The sequence below is a fragment of the Triticum dicoccoides genome, chromosome 2B (assembly GCF_002162155.2).
Source record: "Triticum dicoccoides isolate Atlit2015 ecotype Zavitan chromosome 2B, WEW_v2.0, whole genome shotgun sequence".
NCBI lineage: Eukaryota > Viridiplantae > Streptophyta > Magnoliopsida > Poales > Poaceae > Triticum > Triticum dicoccoides.
In genome coordinates this window covers 745,820,739-745,841,347 of record NC_041383.1, presented here as the reverse complement: position 1 = coordinate 745,841,347, position 20,609 = coordinate 745,820,739, and the positions used below count along the sequence as shown (strand labels likewise).

Below are 20,609 nucleotides of genomic sequence, written 5' to 3'. Positions count from 1 at the left end.
CCCTCTCCTCGGGTCCACGGCGCCGGGCCTGGAGCTCCTTGTACGCCCGGCACTGGCGGAGCACCTCCTCACGGACGTACTCCTCCCTCGAACACTTGAGGAAGGCCTCGTCGTCGGGGGCCACCATGGACGCGTGCTCCGGCTTCACGGGGAGCAGCCCCGGCTCGGGCTTCGGCCGGACCAGGCGGAGGGAGCGTGGGGAGGGGCTGGCGCCCTCGTTGATGACGAGGGCGCCGCTGCGGGTGCGGCGTCGGAGCGGCGTCTCTTCCGGCTCCGGCTTGACGGGGCGGAGCGCCGGCGAGCCCGAGGAGAGTGAGCCGGAGCCCGACGAGGAGGACGCCCCGGCTCCATTCGCCACGGCGTCCAGGAGCTGCCACGGCGGTTAGAGAAGGACGGCTGCGGTGGGTACTCGAGGCGCGGCGTGTTGCCGGTCTCGATGTGGTCGAGGACAGCCACGAGGGTGCGGCCGGGCACGCCCCACCACTCGCGCCGCCCGTCAGCGTTGTGGCGTCCGCGGGGGATGATGTCGTTGGCGGAGGTGATCTGCTCTTCACGGCGGCGCTCGAAGTACATCGTCCACAACGTGTGGCTGTCGGCGGTGTACCTCGGCTCGTTCCGCTGCGCCTCCGTCAGCGACGAGCGGATGCAGGCGATCTCGGCCCGCCGTGCAGCCCCTTCGGGCACCGGTGGCACCGGGACGCCGCCGGCGCTCAATTTCCACGACCCCGACACATGCATGTCCGGGGGCGCCGGATATTCAGCCTCGTAGAGGAGGCGCGCCTCCGGGTCTAGGAGATGGCGGCGACCGAAGCCGTTCGCCGCTGCGCTGTCGCCTGGGTACCTCTCAACCATTGCTCGTCGGCGTGAGGGGGGGTAGTGTGTTGCTTTGTGTGGCGATGCGAGACGATGTGTGGCTGCCCGGCGGGGAGGTCGGCTTTTATAGCCGCAGCGGGGCGGCGAGAGCCTACATGCCGGGTGACACATGGCGGGAGCGGGCGGGACGCGCGTCGGTGGCGCCTTCACTGCGGCGCCCGTGACGCATCAATGGAGGCTGACCGGCGGCAGCGCGATAGCCTTGGCATTGATTCCTGCGGGAACCGAGGCGATGAGAACGACGAAGCGGCGTCTCGCTGACTCGGCGGACCCATCCCCTTTCGCGCCAAAAATGCGTCCCGGCGCCCCCAGGCGCCCCCCAGCGCGCCGGGTTCGGCCTGGGTCCGCCGGCGCCAGTTTCGGCCCAATCCGGTGAAAAACGGGCTCCTGGGGGCGCGGCTGGGTCGATTTTCGGCCGCCGACGTCAAAAAACGCCTGAGGGGCGCCTGTTGGGGTGCAACCGGAGATGCTCTTATGTCTGGTATGTTGGTGCTAGCCTTTCCTCGGTGGCTAGGGCAAATTCTCCTCTCTAGGCTTCGCCGGCAAGCCTGTAAATTCGTCTCCTCTTGTCTGCAGCTTGGCGGCCGGTGACTGGCGGGAAATCATGGTGCCTTCACTTCGGCAAGTAGTTTAGGTCGTGTTTTCTTTAGTCCGGGCAGGTGCGGGCTCGGGCGGATGGTGGCGCTTCGTCGTCGAGTTTGTCTGTAGGGCTTTGATCCTCCTTGAGTTTGTCCATCTGAATGTGGTCGATGAAGCTCCGGCATAGATTCTTGTCGTCTACTTGGGGCGGCGAGGTTAGGGTTTCTAGTCGTGCATGCGTGACGACGAGATTTACTGCCAGTTGCTTCATATTTATGCAAGGGTACAAAGACGACTACGGCTATAGGTCATTGGTCCTTAGGGTACGTGCACAACTACTCTCCGGTTGTCATCTGCAACGTCAAGCCGGCTCATGTGCTCGTTCTGGCAACGGTAATGGTCGTTCGGTCGTATAAAGGTCTCGATGTAATTTTTATTATATTTGAGACGCTTTATACTTTCTCTGTAACTTAATATAGGATGTTTTTTTGACACAAAAGAGTACATCTGATGAACTTGTATCATAGATTTGTATCTTTTTCGAATAAACAAAATGTTGGAGCTAGCAAGCGTAGGATCACAAGTGCGATAAACCCGTTGATTAGATGGGCTAGATGCTCGACGAGCCCGTCGCAGTCTTGTACGTACCTCGAGCGGTGTAGATTCCGGATACCACACACGGCCACGAGAGCAAGAGATCGAGGAGGACCTATGTGTCTGTGAGTCAGTCAGTCAAGCAGGGGATGTGAAGTCACCGTCCAATCCCTGCATGCACGGGCGGACGACGGGGCAGTTGGCATCACGCCGCATGCTGGGCGATGTGACTTTCCCGTCGGACTCGGAGGGGAGGCCGCCCGGCCGGCCGGGGCGGCAGTTAGCGGGCGACGAAAAAAGAAGCGCGCGCGTACGGCGTACCGGCTGACGAACATGCTTGGAGTTGAGAATGGGAGGAGCCATGACGCCACGAGAGTGACAAAGGACTGTGACCGTGGATCCGGCCGTGAACACGACGACCAAACGTCGATGAAATCCATGCATCTTTCGGATCCTGATAGTCAACAATGTCTGGGTCGGCAGAGGATGAGGTCACTCTGCTGATTCGGATGCGGCACTAGAGGGTACGTATATTTCTTCACAATCTTCACTTTTCCTTCCGGTAATGGACCCATCCACGTAATGTGTTTTAGAAAGAAAGAAAAATACTCCTTCCGATCCGAACTAATTGACGCTACCTTCATACAATATTGATTCGGCATTGTATAGAGCCGCGGCAATTAATTCGGATCAGAGGGAGTAGTAAGTTTGCAATAAACCTGTAGGTGAGCTGTGCCACAGCTTCAGGCCTGCCAACCAAGCATGTTCCCAATCACCAAATTTTACCAGGCAACGGCCTAATCAAGGCTGCCAAAAATATCGGAATTACAACTTCTGATTGATTGATCAGTCTAAATCACGTGACAGCACTGAGTGTGGCCTAAACTCTAAGCCGAGTTCATCATGGGGCATAAAAATTGCCATATGTCACAAAACAAGCAGTTATCTCCATCACCGTGGCCATCCTCGAGCCCCTCGGCGAAAATTGATTGTGATGCTCGTTCACGCGGTACAAAAAATCTGTGTGGTTCCTTGCCTGAAAATTAAGGAAGGCATTTAGTTTGGAGATGGCCATTGCTGAACGAGTGACCCAGTTTCTCAACACGTATTTTCATTAGAACAGAAATTTCCCAGAATCAGCCCTTCATCACCAAAGTAATAACAATGCCATTATACATATGAAAGACTGGGACGTACTCAACGGTCATTCTGCCACTTGGGGATAAAACCTAGTCGGCCAGGGTTTCGACAGAAATAAGCCGATTCCTGGGGGGAAATGCTGTTTGCTGGCACTAAATTTTGCATGGTGTTTGAAGCAATGCCAGACCTGCTGCCAAAAGGTGGTGGTAAACAAGTATGAACTACTCAACTCAGTGCTTTCAGCTACATGGTTGCCAGATGGCTAAATAATTGAACTATTTTGCAGAAAAAGCAGGAAAATCAAAGAAAGCTGAAGTGGGTGGTAGGAATGCTAAGGCAGAGAGCAAATGAAGTCTTTCGTGCAGTTCAAGACTGGCGTTTTGGTGTGCTCCGGATAGGGTGAAGATTTGAAGAAAGTCAACATGCGCGAAGACCCTGCTGGAGCAGCTCCTTTTGGTTATTTGCGGTCTTAGATGGCTGTGCTCGATGACATGGCTGGTTAAAAATGTACTTTGCTTTTCACTCTTTCTGTGGCTTGTTAGTTGGTTGACTGTATTAGTAAACATTGCTTTTTATCTTCCTTGGGCATCTGCTGTCTTTTGTTTTCTGTTTAGTAGTTGTAAAGAATTGGTGCTTTCTGGTAAATGAAATCAGATGGAGAACCCTCTTTTTAAAATAAAATGTGATATGTGATTCCATGGAATTTTTTTAATCAATGCTATGTAAAGTTGCAGACTACAGGGATCAGTTTAGTAGATTCCAGATCTGGGATGCAGCTCGTCAAAATTCAAAACATGCCCGCTGGGAAACCCTGAGACATTTCGGGACCTTAATACAGTCAATAAAACAAAATATAGAGGAAAAAAGGGATGAATGATCGAGTAAGTTCGGTACAGGAATTCAAGAATAGTGAGTGCACATCGCTATATAAATGGTCGACGCTTATACATAATCAAAGGCCTGATTAGGAATAATGATAATTTTTCATCGATTAGAATAAAACAACTCCATTGTAAAATTCAACTGGCAAGTGATGAAATACTCTGCTATTTGGACATACCATTTTCAAGCAGATGAAATTCGCCGAATCCACGGAACACGTTACCATGCAGCCGCCCTGTCCATGACATGATGTCGCGAGGAAACGGCTGCAATCCAGAGACAGCAGTCTTGGTGCATATGGAGGTGACGAACACTGTCCGTCCCTTGATCAACAATGACAGTGCCATCTGCTCTGAACCGCCTTACCACTGGCACATATCTCGAAGAACAGGTTGCATCTCAATGACAGCCCAACACAAATTCCTGAAGGAAATTTTTTTAGGAAGGCATAATTAGAACAAAGTATTCTCATTAGTCCCTATTAACATGTATACTTTGCTTCTAGCCCCCCTGACATTGCATTCAAGCTCCGCCACTGCTCACAGACCTTCCTGTTGGCATGAAAATCATATGAACATCCACACTAGGTATGCAGGGACAAAGGCAACACACTGGAGACACCACGAGGATATTACCCAGAGACACTTAGGACAATGGTGGGCGGAGCCGTGCCATTGTTGACGATGCGGCATTTGCGGCGCAGTAGCGTTTCCTCCAGGTGGAGCTACTGCAGGACGGCGCAGCGCCCATGGTGACCAGTCTCATGAGTGGTCGCTCCACGCTCCTCTGGACGACAGACCCAAAGGTCATTCTTGACATTGTGTCGTCTCTCGTTGAGGCCAGAGAAAGGATTAAAACGCTTCAGAGACGCATTTCTTCAAACACCCGATGTGCGTGCATCGCCACCTGAGTGGCATATGTCACATCCACCAGATATCTGCGAAGGGCGAGGGAATGAGGGACAACGGGACTGAGGTCTGAGGGCAGCGGCGCAGGCGAGTGGCGCCGGGCAGGAGGCGGAGGACGACGATGAATTGCGTCGTTGAGACCTTGCCCCTCACTCCGAGTCCGCCAAATGCCGACGGCGGAGTCGCTCACTTCTCCTTTCAACAATGGACAGTGGGCCCAAGTAAACGGACATGGAGTATCGGTATCCGCTCCCGAGCTCAAATGCATCTAATGAACAGTAAAAATGAAAAAAAATCGAAACTGAATTTCTTTTTCGTAAATTTTTACAATCATTTTGAAGCATCAAATTTGTTATTTTACCACGCTTTTCATGAATGTCGTTTCGCGCTGGAATTTTGCAAGCATACAAAACATTTTCAAAGTTTACCAAGAAAAAACAGATTTTTTTTATTTGTTTAGTATTACCGTCGTATCAAAAAAAAATTGTCTTAGATTTGTGTGGATACATTCGTATCTAACACTAAAACATGACTAGATGCATCTATATCTAGACAAATCTAAAACAAGAATTTTATCAGAATATGACTTTCGCAAGTAATCCAATGGCCTAGTATAATTAGCCGAGGTTAACTCTTTCATTTTCTTGCCGACAAGGAAGGTGACACAAGAGGAGTTTCACGCTGTCTTTCTACAGTTTTGAGGCACGTATTATCAATGATTGTTACTCGTGCGGTAGAAATGGATCAAAATGGATATATCTAGAACTAAAATACGTCTAGATACATTCATTTTCCAGACAAGTATTTCTGGACGGAGGGAGTATCGTATGTTATCGGATCTTGCTCATGTGATCTTTGAGCATTGCCCACCTCACCACATTATGCTTCAAGTAAAATTTCCGTCACTAATAAATATTTTTTTATATCATAAAAAACCTTCAACTTCAACAGAGGATGTAAAATATGATACTAGAGCTTTAATAGGTGATGTATAAAATAGGACAGCCACACAACAACCGCTCCACAATTTCATGCATATTTGAACCAAATAACATCAAAATCATCTCATATAAATCTCAAATCATCTTAAAATCATAAATAATCTCAAAATAAATTATCTCAACCAAATCATCATCAATATTCGAAGATGGGAGCCGCGCCGGGTAGGGGGCTGCCCAAAAATGTCGGCGAAGCGGCACAGGCAACAACGACCGAAGGGCTCGGACGCGACGGGGGTGCACCTACCCGTGGTAACTCCGGCGGCCAGAAGACCTACGTCGGACGACAACCATGAGCACTAGGAGCCGTCACGGGTGTCAACGCTCTGGCCAACAACCGAATTGGCCGAAACTCTATGCGGCGACGGATCCAAAAAATGGGCACGGCGGCGTGACCTCCGGAGGCCGTCCAGGATGACGGGGTGAGGCAATGGGCTCGCGACGAACTTGAGGGAGGACACACAAGTGGTAGCTGTAGCCTTGTTGGCCGAAATCGCCGGTGGTTGTGATCGGATGGAGAAGCGGGCGCACGGTGCGAATGTTCCGCGCGGCAGTTGTGGATGCACGTGTTTTGCTCAAGCGGCCCAAGTGATGCAAATTTGCAGCACTTGGTGACCTATTTTACATCATGGAGAAAACTCGAGTAAATTGTTTTGCATTTACATCAACTCTTGAAGCACCATTTTTTGGCTTCGTGATTAAGTTATTTCTACATCTACAACCTCTATTGAAGATGCTCATAGGCTTGCCTGTAGATCCCTCTCCCCTTTCTTCCTTCGCATGAAAAGTCTTTCACTTGTCTTTTTAGTTTCAATGTCTTGGTTTGGACGACGATGTTCCTCGATTTGTGGAGGTTGATGATCTCGAAACCTAGAAAATAAAACTAACCATTGCAATTCTCCAAACTCCTTCGATCAAAGTCGTAAAATGGATCAAGTGACTAGATTGCTTGCCACCTCACATCCATGGTTTCAGCCTCCCAAACCGCATCTAGTAATATCCTCCTGTCCCCATCGAGTCATCAACCTCCTGTTGCTTTCAGCTCCCATCCAAACAGCGACGCTTGCTGCGACGGAGGCTCAAACGAATGCAGAAATCAATAGGAACGCAGAAAAAGAAAAAGGAAATCTGCAGCAATGCCAGCCCCAACCTACCTATCTCCTCCCTCCCTCCCCCTCCACCACACCGCCATCGCCACCGCCACCGCCACCGCCAGCGCGAGCCTCCTCTCCGGTGGCCGCAGCCGTCGCAGCTGCCGACGGCATATGTCAGGTACCTCCGGGTAGACTCCCACCCGGTACCTACGAGGCCCACAACATATGCCCACCAACAAGTCTTCGTCTCATAATACTATTATTAACATAATGGCGTGCGATGACACCCTACCAGGTCTCGTGCTTCTTAAAGCCAAGGTCGGCGATGGCGACGGCCATGTCGACGGAGGGGACGAGCTCCTCCTGGCTTCGCGGCGACACGCGTAAGAAGCCGACCGCCTTTCTGCTCCGCGCGCTGCTCTTCACGTGCGTGGCATTCCGCGTAGCCGTGGCGCTCATCCGCGTTTTATACCACGCCGCCGCCGGCAGCGTCCTCGGCGTGGCCAGGGTCCTCTTCGCGGCGGCGAACGAGCGGTGCCTGCGGGGCATGGACCGGGCGGCGCTCGGGCGCGGGAGCTTCTTCGCGGGGGCCATGGCCAACTCGTGGAGGGTGCTCATGCAGGGGCTCGCGTCGCTCATGTTCCTCTGCGCGCGCGCCGATGAGTATGTCCGGCAGCCGCCGAGCCCGCTTGTGCTGACGGCCCACGACAAGCCGGCGGCTCATCCTCAGCAGGTACGGGGGAATTTTACTCTGAACAGCTCTCAAGAGTGTGCAAGAACTTGGCATTAGTATGCTGGCAGCTGATTTATGGGAATTTTTCAAACCATAATTCTTCACAAAAATTTGGTGGCAGGAGCGTTCTGCCTTGGTCAACTCTGTTTTATCCCCAATCCTCTGTTTTTTTTGTTTATATATAGAAAGATAATCCTTTTCTTTGCGGAAAATGTAGACAGATAATCCCCAGACAATGGATAACAATGACATTGCTTGGAGCAACTCGAACTGAGGTTAATTTCAGCTACCCTTAGTTCTTGATGCCTGTACAAGATGCTTAAGGGGTAGCTTTAACCTCAGATTGATTTGCTACAAGTCCGCTGACGACGGATGTCATCCAACCGCAGTCTACAATTTAGCTCAAAAACTGTGTGAGAAAAGTAGATGGTAAAGAAATACTCCTTCTGTTTCTAAATGTAAGTCTTTGTATAGATTTCACTATAAACCGCATATGGATGCATACAGATGCCTTTTAAGTTTAGATTCATTCATTTTGCTTCGTATATAGTCCATCTAGTGAAATTTCTACAAAGACTTATATTTAGGAACGGATGGAGTATAATTTAGGACGTGTGGATCTAAAAGTAGGCACAAAGAAAAATTCAACGTTAAATAAAATTTGTCTTGATATCTTGGGCAGGACAGGACCGAAATGCTTTTGGGTACAAGTATAAACAAATGGTCCGTGTTGTTTTGGTCGGCATGGGCTGAGCTTGCCGACTGCTGCGCAAGTGGTCTGGGGTCCGAAGCTGCCAAGTACTCTTATATTTAAACAGCGCCAAGCCGTCTAAATCGGCCAAATCTCTTTCAGCTGCTAGAGTGCTAGGACGTCTAAATCGGCCAAACCACACCCCACTACCACACCCAATAGCATCATCAGGTTGCTCACAGTGGAAAGCACTAGAGTATAGTATAATATCTTAGATGTCTTATCTATTGTCATTCATCACACATATCAGCGTTGGAAGTGGATCCTCTAACATAAAGAAGAGAAGTCATCTAAGTTACAATTCCCTAACTTTCCTCCTTCGCATCCATATGATTAAGGCTAGAATGACTTGATTTAATTTGCAAATTACAAATTTATTGTATACATTTACAAAAATTACATACAAACAAAATTATGATGTAATAAAATTAATTTTAAACTTATTTACATGAACAGTAACCGCACACATAACTTGTTACAGTAGCTAAATACAATATTGGCTACAGTGCCCCTGACTTTCCTTCTTTGTTTTGCACTAGATTGCACTATAGGTTAGGTGACTTTTCTCCTTAATGTTAGAGGATCCACTTCCATCAGCGTTATACATAGCACGATGTAGCATGAGGAACAATGAGCATACAATGTCTCAATAATAGCTCGTCATGATGTGCTACAGCATGCTAGTAGCGAACTTTAAGGCCGATGTTATTTTGCTATAACACGCTATATTTTCACTAATATTATTAGCACTTGTTATGATACTCGACTCTCTCTCTATATATACATGTAACTGTATGCCGTCTCATCAAAATTGCCTAGTTGACACAAATAATACGTTCTTTTATACTCCCATTATGAGTAGCCTCAGGACCGTTTTTGGAGTTCATTGTTGCTCCCCTGGTTGTCAATCCGTGCATGGGCGAAGTTTTGTCATGGAGTTCATTCCTCTGGAAGAAGATGGCATTACAAAATAGCACAATTCATCTATAGATACATATTGAGTTACTCCCTCCATTTCTTTTTTTACTTTGTATACAAAATTTGTCCTAAGTTAAACTTTGTAAAGTTTGACCAACTTTATAGAAAAAATATTAACATTCACAATACAAAAGCATTATCATTAGATGCATTATGAAATTAATTTTCATATTGTATAACTTAGTTCTTGTAGATGTTGATATTTTTTAATATAAATTTGGTCAAACTTTACCAAGTTTGACTCTAGAGAAATCTTTTTTTTAGCAACTCTAGAGAAATCTTATATGCAGAGTAAAAAGAACCGATGGGAGTACAAAAGTTGCCCGCGGTGGTTGTTTGACTGACCCAGGAGCCTGTATCACGGTAGCACCTAGGCATTCAATAGTACTACCTCCGTCCTGGTTTATTGGCCCCATTGTATTTTGTGCCAAATTTTGACCATAGATTTAACTAACAAAATGTTTATGCATGTCATCAAAAATTATATAACTTAAAACAATGATGAATTACAAATCAAATGATATAATTTTTGTTGACATACATTATATTTTGTTAGTTATATCTTAAGTCAAAATTTGACACAAATTAAAAAAAGACCAATAAACCAAGACGGAGGTAGTACTAGATATTCTCCCGGTGTCTATCGGCAGGGCCGTCTCCAGGAAATAGGGGGCCCGGTGCGAAACGCAAAATGAGGCCCCAAATTTTGAAATTTGCGTATGCTAACAAACTAACATAAGTAAATCATGCTCTCTAATTTCATGTAAAATTTATTCATGTATATAATACCAGTGCTAAAAATCTAAAAGTATGGGTCGCAAAATCCAGGTGTGCTCGAGGTAGGAGTTTTAAGTGAAATCAACTAATTGAAAAAGAAAATATAAATTTGGTACCCCGTGATATTTCATCAAACTAAGCACTTCAAAAGGCACAAAACTCACTCACCTCACCCTGCCATCATGAGCTGAGCTGCACACACTCCCGCGAAGCTGCTGTGTACTCCATTGGGACTCGGCTCCCCTGACGTACTGCAGGGCGCAGTTGGGTCACTGACAGGTGGGCCAACTTGCTTTCAAGCCCACATGTCAGTGGCCCAACTGCGCGCTGCAGTACGTCAGAGGAGCCTCATCCACTCCATTGTGCCTCCCAACCCGCAGCCTGAAGAGAGAAATCAAAGCTCACTCACCACGCCCTGCCAGCCTATCTGGACAGAAGGAGATACATAATTTAAGGAAAAATATTCTCTATGGAAAATTGATGCAGGAGTGGGGAATAAAAGGAGGGCGGACTAGCTAAATGCCAAAGCATCGGATGAAGCGCAATAGAAAAAGATATTGAAGGTGAAAACGGCTACTACTATTGCTAACTCGCTATTATTATTGGTGAAACAATTGCCTGAAACCCAAATCATAGATGTAAAATAGAAGATAATTTAGGAGAAGGAAATATGAGAAGAAGCTTCAGAGCTTACGTACGGAGAAGTGAGGAAACTGGGGGATCACAAAGCCATGCCGCCATGGCCAGGATCGATCTGCCTTCAACGTTGGTCCACTGCCATCCGCCATTCCCGTGGGGAGGAGGGGAGTCCGGACGTGAGGCACTCTTGGGGGAGGAGAGGAGGTGGCGCACGATCGAGACAGAGGGGGAAGTTCGAGGGAAGGCGGCGGGTTACCGATTTCTCGGGGCGCAGGACCTACGACGACTCGTATCAGATCAGCCTGATTTTTCGCATCAGATCAGGCTGATGAACCGGGGTGGTTTCAACTATTTTTTTTACAGGCTGATGTTGGTATTCCCCGATCGGGGGCCCCATGATTTCGGGGGCCCTGTGCGATCGCACCGTTCGCAGAGCCTTGTCGACGGGCCTGTCTATCGGCTGGGGAGTGGATCGATGACTGTAATCGAGACAAAATTGAAATGGAAGGCAACACGCATTTTAGGAGACATCAAAACATACTTTGTCACATGACTTTACAAAACATGTACTCCCTCCATCCCAAAATTTTTATCTTAGATTTGTCTAAATACGGATGCATCAAGTCACATTTTAGTATTAGGTACATCGGTATCTAGACAAATCTAAGACAAGAATTTTGGGACGGAGGAAGTAGTATGCATTCGTACTCCTGGTCCTGAAGCGTGAGTTCCAATAGCAAAATACTGCTTACACCTCAATATTTTCCTAGACTTGCCCTTGCGTCATAGATTTTTATTTGGTTGTGGTTAGGTCTCAGTCGATTGAGACTTAACCAAGTCTAGTGACATACTCCCTCCTTCCCAAAATAAGTGACTCAAAAATGACTCAACTTTGTACTAACTTTAGTACAAAGTTGACTCACTTTTGAGTCACTTATTTTGGGACGGAGGGAGTAACATTTAAGAAAGAAAAAGAAAAAACCAAATAAATTTTTTTGCACGGATCTTAATGTAATATCTTACGAATATAGCGTCGACTGAGACATAACAAAGTCCTAGTCGACTGAGATTTAGCAAGACTGTTTTTATTTTGGTGTGGCTAGGTCTCCATCGACATAACATAAGATCCTAAAAACAGAAAAAACTAAAAGGAAAAATTAGCACAAATCTCCATTTTAGATCCCATAAATATAGCATCGACTGAGACTTGTTTAAGAGAGATTTAGCAGTCCCTTTTTTTATCCTAGCGTTCATACAATTCTTTGTTTTAGGGAGTGTTCATACAAATCTTTTATGTAACTGTGTTTACTTTTCTCGGCATTTTACATTTTCACATGGTACCCTTTAGGTGCACATTTCAACTGTGGGAAGGGACAAGATGAGGATTTCATGGGTCACTGACGACCGGAGCACGCCGTCGGTGGTGGAGTACGGCGAATCCCGGGGCAACTACACCGCGTCGGCGACGGGCGACCACGTGACGTACAAATACTTCTTCTACGAGTCCGGCGCGATCCACCACGTGACGATCGGCCCGCTGGCGCCCAGCACGACCTACCACTACCGGTGCGGCAAGGCCGGCGACGAGCTCACCCTCCGGACCCCTCCGGCGTCCCTCCCGCTCGAGCTCGTCGTGATCGGCGACCTGGGCCAGACCCGGTGGACGGCGTCGACGCTGGCGCACATCGGCGGCGCGGACTACGACATGCTGCTGCTCCCGGGCGACCTGTCGTACGCGGACACGCAGCAGCCGCTGTGGGACTCGTTCGGGCGGCTGGTGCAGCCGCTGGCGAGCGCGCGGCCGTGGATGGTGACGGAGGGCAACCACGAGGCGGAGGCGCTCCCCGTGGTGGGCTTCGCGCCCTTCGTCGCCTACAACGCGCGGTGGCGGATGCCGCACGAGGAGAGCGGCTCCGCCTCCAACCTCTACTACTCGTTCGACGTGGCCGGCGGGGCGGCGCACGTGGTGATGCTGGGATCCTACGCCGAGTTCGAGGAGGGGTCGGAGCAGCGCGCGTGGCTGGAGCGGGACCTCGCCGGCGTGGACCGGCGGAGGACGCCGTGGCTGCTGGTGCTGCTGCACGCGCCGTGGTACAACACCAACCAGGCCCACCAGGGGGAGGGCGAGGCGATGCGCGCCGCCATGGAGGCGCTCCTCTACGAGGCCCGCGTCGACGTCGTCTTCTCCGGCCACGTCCACGCCTACGAGCGATTCGTAAGCCAGCCCTACCGTTCATCATCTCATCTCGTGGTGTTCCTACATTCTTGCTGCATCAATGAACTAATTTTCTGTCTGATGGATGAAACAGACGAGGATCTACGACAACGAGGCCGACGGCCGGGGCCCGATGTACATAACCATCGGCGACGGCGGCAACAGAGAAGGGCTTGCTCTCAAGTACGCGATGCATCGATCGATCAATCGATCTCACTGTTGCGGCTGCGGATTTCCTTGGTCTTTTGTTAGATTTTGAAGCTTGATTCTTGTTTTTGTGCTGAAGGTTCCTGGAGGATCACAAGTCGGCGCACCTGTCGGTGTTCCAGGAGGCGAGCTTTGGGCACGGCCGGCTGAGGATCGTCGACGAGACGAGCGCCGTCTGGACGTGGCACCGCAACGACGACGAGTACGCCACCGTCCGCGACGAGGTCTGGCTGGAGAGCTTGGCTAGTCCAAAGCTATCCATGGCAGCCACCAGTCGTCACGACGAGGAGTTGTAGAATGTTGCAGATCAGTACACACCCTACTGTTGGGACCGCCGGGAAATCAAACTCTTTAATTGGGTCATAAGGCAGCACTCCCACTAGTACAGAATGATGCTCACAGTTCGTTCGAAACACGTGTGTGATAAGTCGAGATAATGCACACGATTGAAATACAAGAACCGTGTGTGTTCATGGGCAAACAATTCTGTTCAACAAATTGTGTGCCATGATGTAAAGCATCGCACACGGTGCATAATATGTGGACCGCGTACGAAGATCCACAAGCAGTTTACCAAAGATAACTCATGTGCGATAACTCGTGACAGCCCAAATGGCCTGCAACACAAGCATGTTTCCAAAAGCCTCGTCCGAACAGTGGCGGATCCAGAAATTTAACATTAGATGTTCAAAAAACAAATTCACCCTAATAGATTATCTAATTGGTTCACCCCAATACAAATACAAATTGTTCACTAGCAGCTATATTTTCCTAGATCTAGGTGGTGGGGGGTGGGGGGGGGGCATATGTCCCCTAGGCGTGAGCTATGACCTATGGAGATGTTTGGTTTGTGACAAGGCTGCCTTAGGTCTCACGCTGTAGGTGGGACGATATGCAGTGGACAGTGGTATCCCCGACGTCTACGGCTGTGGCGGCCACCGCCGTGACCCTCTATGCTACGACGCTTGGATCATGTACTGGGCCATCGCTCCTCCCTAGTAGTGGCTGCGGGCATGGCACTAGGCGACTCATCCGCGTGGAGCTCCTGCGCTGGTGGCTCCCCCGCGTGGCAGCGGCTGTGGCTCGCCATGCCCATCGGGTTTGGTCGCGAGGAGTGGCGGAGCCAGATTATGTACAAGGAGGACCACGTGTTGCTAAAACAAGTTGGGAAGGGCAAGTTGTTGAAAAATGATTTTTTTAGTAGCAAATAGTGACTAATTCTGTCACTGATCATATCAAATTAGCAGCAAATGACTGATGTTAGGGGGGGCAAGGCCCTTGCTGGCCCCCTGTCTCCGCCACTGTCATGAGAGCACCGCCGCCTCGTTCATGCCTCTGTGGCTCTGTGGGAAGAAGGAAGAATCGCTGGCTTTTCTTTTTCTTTGATTTTTTTGAGAAAATTGTTTGGTGAGTGGACAAGAATCGCTTGGCTGGGTGAGCCTCTCATGCGTGCGTGCGCCCTAGTGGACATAAGTGGTCTGAAGCCTGAAGGTGCAAGAGAACGAAGCCAGTGGGTTGTTGCTGCCTACCTGCTTGCTGAAATAGGCGTATTAGGTCCGCAGAATAGTGTATCTGTCATATATGCCTATATATAGGGGAAAAAAAACTGCAGAAATTTTTGGGTGTACATCTGTACACCCAAGCCCCATGCTGGATCCGCCCCTGCGTCCGAATCCTATCACCGATTTTCACCAGGCAACAGCATAACCAAGGCTGCCAAAAATATTGGAACTACACCTTCTGACTAACTGGTTTGTCAAAATCAAGTGAAAGCAGTGAGTGTGGCTTAAACTCCAAGTTGAGTACATCGTGTGGCATAAAAATTGCCGTATGCCACAAAACACGCAGTCATCTTCATCACCGTGGCCATCCTTGAATTCTCTCTGATGTGGGAGGCTCTTTGGAGGAGATGATGTCTTGCAAGTCCTGCGGCGATAGCACCTTCGTAGAAGGAATGAAGTCATCGTGGTCTTCAGAGAGCGCTGTTTCTAGCTCTGTGTGTTGGACTGTAAAGTGGTCTCCGAGGGCCGCGGTAATCCCTTCAGTGAAAACTGACCGTGATGGCATGTACTCCTTCATGCGGCACAGGAAATCTGAGTGCTCCCTCGCCTGAAAAATATGAAAGGCTTTTAGTTTGGAGATCAACATGACGGAACTTCAAAGACTTGTAATGCTTGTTGGGAACGACACTGCTCCTAACTTTATAAAATCAGAACCTATTTTCATTACAACACAACTTTCCCAGAATCAGTCCATCATCACAAAAGTAATAACAATGCAATTATGCCTATGAAAGACTGGGATGTACTCAACGGTCATTGTGCGACTTGGGGATCAAAGCTAGTCGGCCAAGGTTTCAACAGCAATAAGCCAATTCATGGGGGGAAATGCTGTTTGTTGACACTAAACTTTGCATGGTATTTTGAGCAGTACCAGACCACTGCAGCCAATAACCGGTGGTAAACAAGTATTACCTTGGTCCCAAATTACTTGTCTTAGATACATCCGTATCTAGACAAATCTAAGACAAGTATTTCGGTACGGAGGGAGTATGCACTACGCAACTCGGTGCTTTCAGTTACATGACTCTCAAGGATGTGCACGCAAATGCTTACAATGAAATCCCTCGTATGATTCTCCCTACAGGTGTCAATATCAATAAACAATAAACTGTAATCTCGCTCAGAAACTTTCTTATTCCGTCTCTCGGTGGAACTATCACTGATATTCCCAAAACTGGAAGAGACTGGGTAGTTAACTCTCCTCCTGGGTAAATTGTGCCAAGGATTGCACCAAGTTTTATGAAGTGTGTCTATTCTAAGCAGAGTGCATCTATTCTAAACTGAGATTTTTTTTCCAGCAGAATTCAGTTGATAGTTAAGTAATTTACATATCTTGACGTCATGAGTTGTTTAGAAACATGAAATCATAGTCAAGATAGCCACCGGACCGCTACAAATAGATCAACTTGTTTCCCTATCTTTGGGGAATCATACCAACACTAGCCAGCGTCAAATTTGGTAACATAACAAACAATAGAAGCTTGTATGGACATAGTTAACCCGAGTTATGGCCTCTTAACCCATATTTCTGTTTAGAAAGGTTAAAATTTCTGGTTCAAAGCAAAGCAAAATAGAACAGAGATAACTGTACCTGCCGATATTCAGGAGCACGTTGTGGGTTTTTTAGATAACTCATATTTTTGACATCATAATCCCATAAGAATGATGTGTGGTGTACCCAACGATCTTTTGTTATGGACTGAGCATTTCCACCAAACTTTCGATGATCGAATGCATAGTCTGCGAAAAATAATGCACACATGAGTGTAATCTTGGAAAGATATGCAGCACATGTACATTGCGAATTGGCATCCCTGAATATTTGATATATATGCCAGATCCAGGAACAACTTTTTACAAACATAATTTCAAATTTGGAAAGAGATATGTCAAATAGACTGTCTGCATTAAATCATTCCAGGAACCATTGCAGCTTGCAAGGCAATAAACAGAGCAGAATGCATTTATATGTGACATTTCAGAACAAGAATCAAAGATTACAATGGGGACCAGAAATGCTAGTTGTGTGATATGTGAGCCCATGGTTTTATTTCAATCTATGCTATCTAAATTTGCAGACTATAGGGATCAGATTAGCAGATTCTGGATTTGTGATGCAACTGGTCAAAATTCAAAACATGCCCGGTGGGAACCCTGAGACATTTGGAGACCTTAATACAGTCAATAAATAAAATACAGATGAAAAAAAAGGATGAAATAAGATCGGTACAGGAATTCGAGAATAGCGAGTGTACACCACTATATAAATGGTCAGTGCAAATGCGCAATCAAAGGCCTGATTAGGAACAATGATATAGTCTATGTTTTAAAAGCGTCCCTAAGGCGACGCCTAGGCGACGCCTAGGCGTCGAAGCGCTCCCCCTCCGCTTTGGAAAATCGACCGCTTTGGGCGCCTAGGCGTCCAAAGCGCCCGCCTAGGCGTCGCCTAGGCGCCAAAGCGCCCCCCCTCCCTAAGGCGGTAAGGCGTCGCCTTAAAAACATAGGATATAGTTTTCACTGATCAAAACAAAACAACTCCAATGTAAAAGTAACTGGCCGGTGGTGAAATACTCTGCTACTTTGACATACCATTTTCACGCAGATGAAATTCGCCGAATCCACGAAACACTTTACCATACAGCTGGCCTGTCCATGACATGATGTCGCGGGGAAACGGCTGCAACCCAGCGACGGCAGTCTTGTTGCATATGAAGGTGACAAACACCGTCCCCTGATCAACAATGACAGTGCCACCTCCACTGAACCGCCTTACCACCGGCACATGATCTTGAAGCACAGGCCGTATCTCGACGAGCTCAGAGACCTTCCTGTTAGCACCAAAACCATATAAACAATCACACTAGCCACACGCGAATGGAAGGCAGTACTGTAGACACCGAGAGGACGTTACCCAGAGACACCCATGACAATGGTGGGAGGAGCCGTGCCATCATTGACAATGCACCAGTTATCGCTGGTGCGGCGCAGCAGACGTTCCTCCAGGTGGAGCTGCTGTAGGATGGGCGCGCCGCGCATGGTGACCAGCCTCATGAGTGGCCGCGCCACGTTCCTCTCGATGACAGACCCGAACGTCATTCTCGACGCTGCTCGTTGGGAAAGGCGTTTCAGAGGTGCATTCCCTCGAACACCTGGTGTGCGCTCGTCCCCTCCTTCGGATCGCTAGTCCAGTGGAACGGCGGGGCCCCAGGTGTCACTGTGTCACCCACGACCTGGACTGGAACCTGCCAACCAGTAGTTCGTCCGGGCGTTGGCAGGCGGCGGCTGCGGCTGGTGTGCGGGGAGGACTGAGCGGAGGCGGCTGGGGTATGGGGTTGGGGGAGACACGGGATGGAAGACGAAGAGGGAAGGGACAAGTGACGACGCGGACCGGTGGCCGACGGCGCGAGATCGGGACTAGCGGCAGGGAGCAGGCGAGTGGCGGAGGCAGGGGCCGGCGATGAGAAGGCGGAGGACGACGGTGACTCTCTTTCTAGGCAAACGACGGTGAGATCTTTTTTTTTTTTGAGGGTTAAACGACGGTGAGATGAGCGTCGTCGATAGGGAGATCATCCCCCACTTTTTTTTACGTCGACGTTGTGAAGTCGTTGGGTTCTCCTTCAGAAAATGGGCCGTGGGCCCAGATAATACGAGATTAACGGCCCAACATAGAGCGGAAACCTCAGTTCTTCTCTTCCATATCTCTCAAGAAAAAAAGTTCTTCTCTTCCATTTTTTTTTCTTTTGAGTCGCCTAAAAAAAATCTTAGAGCATGTACAGCCGGACTTTGCAAATCCGGCCTCTCAAACGTTCGCGGACGCGTCCGCGGACACTGACCGGTCACGCTTCAAATAATGCAATTCACATCCGGATACCTCAGTTATTATATCACAAATCCATACAAACTCATGCAACTACGTCGATGCACATTCATCGTCCGGCTACTCCATCACACTACACTAAACATGCCATCGGAGTATCAAAATTTGGCATGTTTGGCTATGGTGGAGATCATCCAGGTTGCCTTTGCCCTTCCCAGCGCCCTTGCCGTCCTTTTCGCGGAAGTACTGGTCGAAAACGCAATAGGGATCGAGACGGATCTGCTCGTTGCCAGAGCTGTCCTCACCGCCGTTGTCCTCCTTCTCCTTCGCGGAGTCCGGAAATGGCACGGACCGCCCGATTATGCTCGGGTAAGGGCGTGTGGGTTCTTCCGTTGCCGTTTCTTCACAATGCAGACGCAGATGGCTTCTTCCTCTGCGGTTGCCGCGCCGCTGCATCAGCTGCCTCCGCCTTCGCCATTTCTGCCGCGATACGGGCCTCGGTGGCCCTTATCCTCTCCTTCTCACTGCGGGCTGCCCGTTTCCGGTGGGACTCATAGTCTGCCTGACCGGTGATGGGGAAGGAGAGATTTTCCGGATGCCGGGACCACAATGATCCACCCCCAGAGGACCTGAGCACCCGTTGAGCCGACGCAATGAAGTCACGCCGGAAAGATCCATCCGTCTGTCAGGTATTGTGCTCCCGGGAGCGGCGAAGTGCAATGCGGACTGCCATTGCCTCCTCCAACCCAAAAAAAGTGATATCCCAGTCGACGGATCGGACTGATCGAAGTCAGATCTGCTGCCTCCGCCATGCTGGAGACGGCCAGAAATCGCCGGAGGTGAGCTCGGATGGCTGAGGGGGTGGAGGGGAGAGGAGTGTGAAGTGGTTAGTGTTTGGTCCGACAAGGGGATGGAGACGAATATATGTGGGGTCGGATGGACCAGCGTGGGCCGGGTCAGACATGAAGGACGCGCCGGGGCGCCCTATATTTGCTCCATATTTGAGCTGCATATAAGGGGTGCCGGTCAGGCCAGGTATTTGAGGACCGTTTGAGACGTAAGTCTGGATAAAAAATCATGACCAGTCAGTGACAGGCGATGTTCTTAAGAGTGCTCTTCCAGGCACGCGATACACGAGGAGTTTCAGACTCCACTGCGCACCTACAGTGTTGTAACTAGACTTCTGTCGGAACTGGAACAACCCAACCCTAGCGAGATTCCCTGGTGTGAGGAGACGGACCCCGCCACCGCAAGGTAGAGCTAAACTTAATGCTGACGGTGCAGTGGCTAAAACAGAACGTACAAGGAATGCTTCGGTTATACAGTATGCAGGGTCGAGCACGGTGTTTTTAGTGCCGGGTTAACTGAACCGCGTACACTAGAAACACTTGCTCACAGTCTTTGGCAACTGATCGTGATGTGCGCCTCACCAAGATCACTGTATCATCGATTGGGCTGACAGTTGTGGAGGAGCTGGACTCTGGCACCCACCGGGACCGGGTTTGAATGGTACCATGATCCTAAAGAAGATCGAAGAGAAGGGAAGAAAAGCAGGACATGATCCTTCCTTCCTAGCAGGTCTAATTCGGCCACGAGGGGAGAAATGTCAGTTGGGAAGCAGCTGACCTGAAGGTCAAAACTACTGAAGTTGGTAGTGCATGTGTTTGATTTGTCGATCGGTCCTCCCGATTTATATTCCTGCAAGCGTTTGACTGAAATAAAGCAGGTCCGGTTCACACCCCCTTTCATTTTCTTCTCCCTCTTCTTCTCAGAGAGAGTCTTCACCTTGGCCAGCCGAAAGTCGCTCGGACTTTCCTCGACAACAGCCGCCCCGTTAAAAGAGCTTTGAATATTCAGAGCTA

The 20,609-nt window shown here is 49.1% G+C and overlaps 2 protein-coding genes across 6 annotated transcripts; one reads left to right on the top strand and one right to left on the bottom strand.

The window, feature by feature from the left end:
* The first annotated feature begins 6,776 nt into the window (after positions 1-6,776).
* On the top strand, positions 6,777-13,849 carry LOC119366028 (purple acid phosphatase 22-like). 4 transcript variants are annotated; one of them, XM_037631684.1, is made up of 6 exons: positions 6,777-7,271; positions 7,364-7,451; positions 7,558-7,801; positions 12,295-13,161; positions 13,256-13,344; positions 13,448-13,849. In XM_037631684.1, the coding sequence occupies exons 1-6, from the start codon at positions 6,902-6,904 to the stop codon at positions 13,662-13,664; spliced, it is 1,875 nt and encodes a 624-aa protein (XP_037487581.1). In that variant the 5' UTR covers positions 6,777-6,901; the 3' UTR covers positions 13,665-13,849. The 4 variants fall into 4 exon arrangements, with proteins under 4 accessions (XP_037487581.1, XP_037487582.1, XP_037487579.1 ...); XM_037631686.1 differs by having other exon boundaries at positions 7,093-7,246; XM_037631685.1 differs by having other exon boundaries at positions 7,047-7,271; positions 7,364-7,801.
* Positions 13,716-18,469, bottom strand: LOC119366029 (lipoate-protein ligase A-like). 2 transcript variants are annotated; one of them, XM_037631688.1, is made up of 5 exons: positions 17,842-18,469; positions 17,520-17,758; positions 16,522-16,670; positions 15,297-15,477; positions 13,716-13,889 (listed from the first exon to the last, which is right to left on the bottom strand). In XM_037631688.1, the coding sequence occupies exons 1-5, from the start codon at positions 18,024-18,026 to the stop codon at positions 13,765-13,767; spliced, it is 879 nt and encodes a 292-aa protein (XP_037487585.1). In that variant the 5' UTR covers positions 18,027-18,469; the 3' UTR covers positions 13,716-13,764. The 2 variants fall into 2 exon arrangements, with proteins under 2 accessions (XP_037487585.1, XP_037487584.1); XM_037631687.1 differs by lacking the exon at positions 13,716-13,889 and having other exon boundaries at positions 15,092-15,477.
* Positions 18,470-20,609: the final 2,140 nt, after the last annotated feature.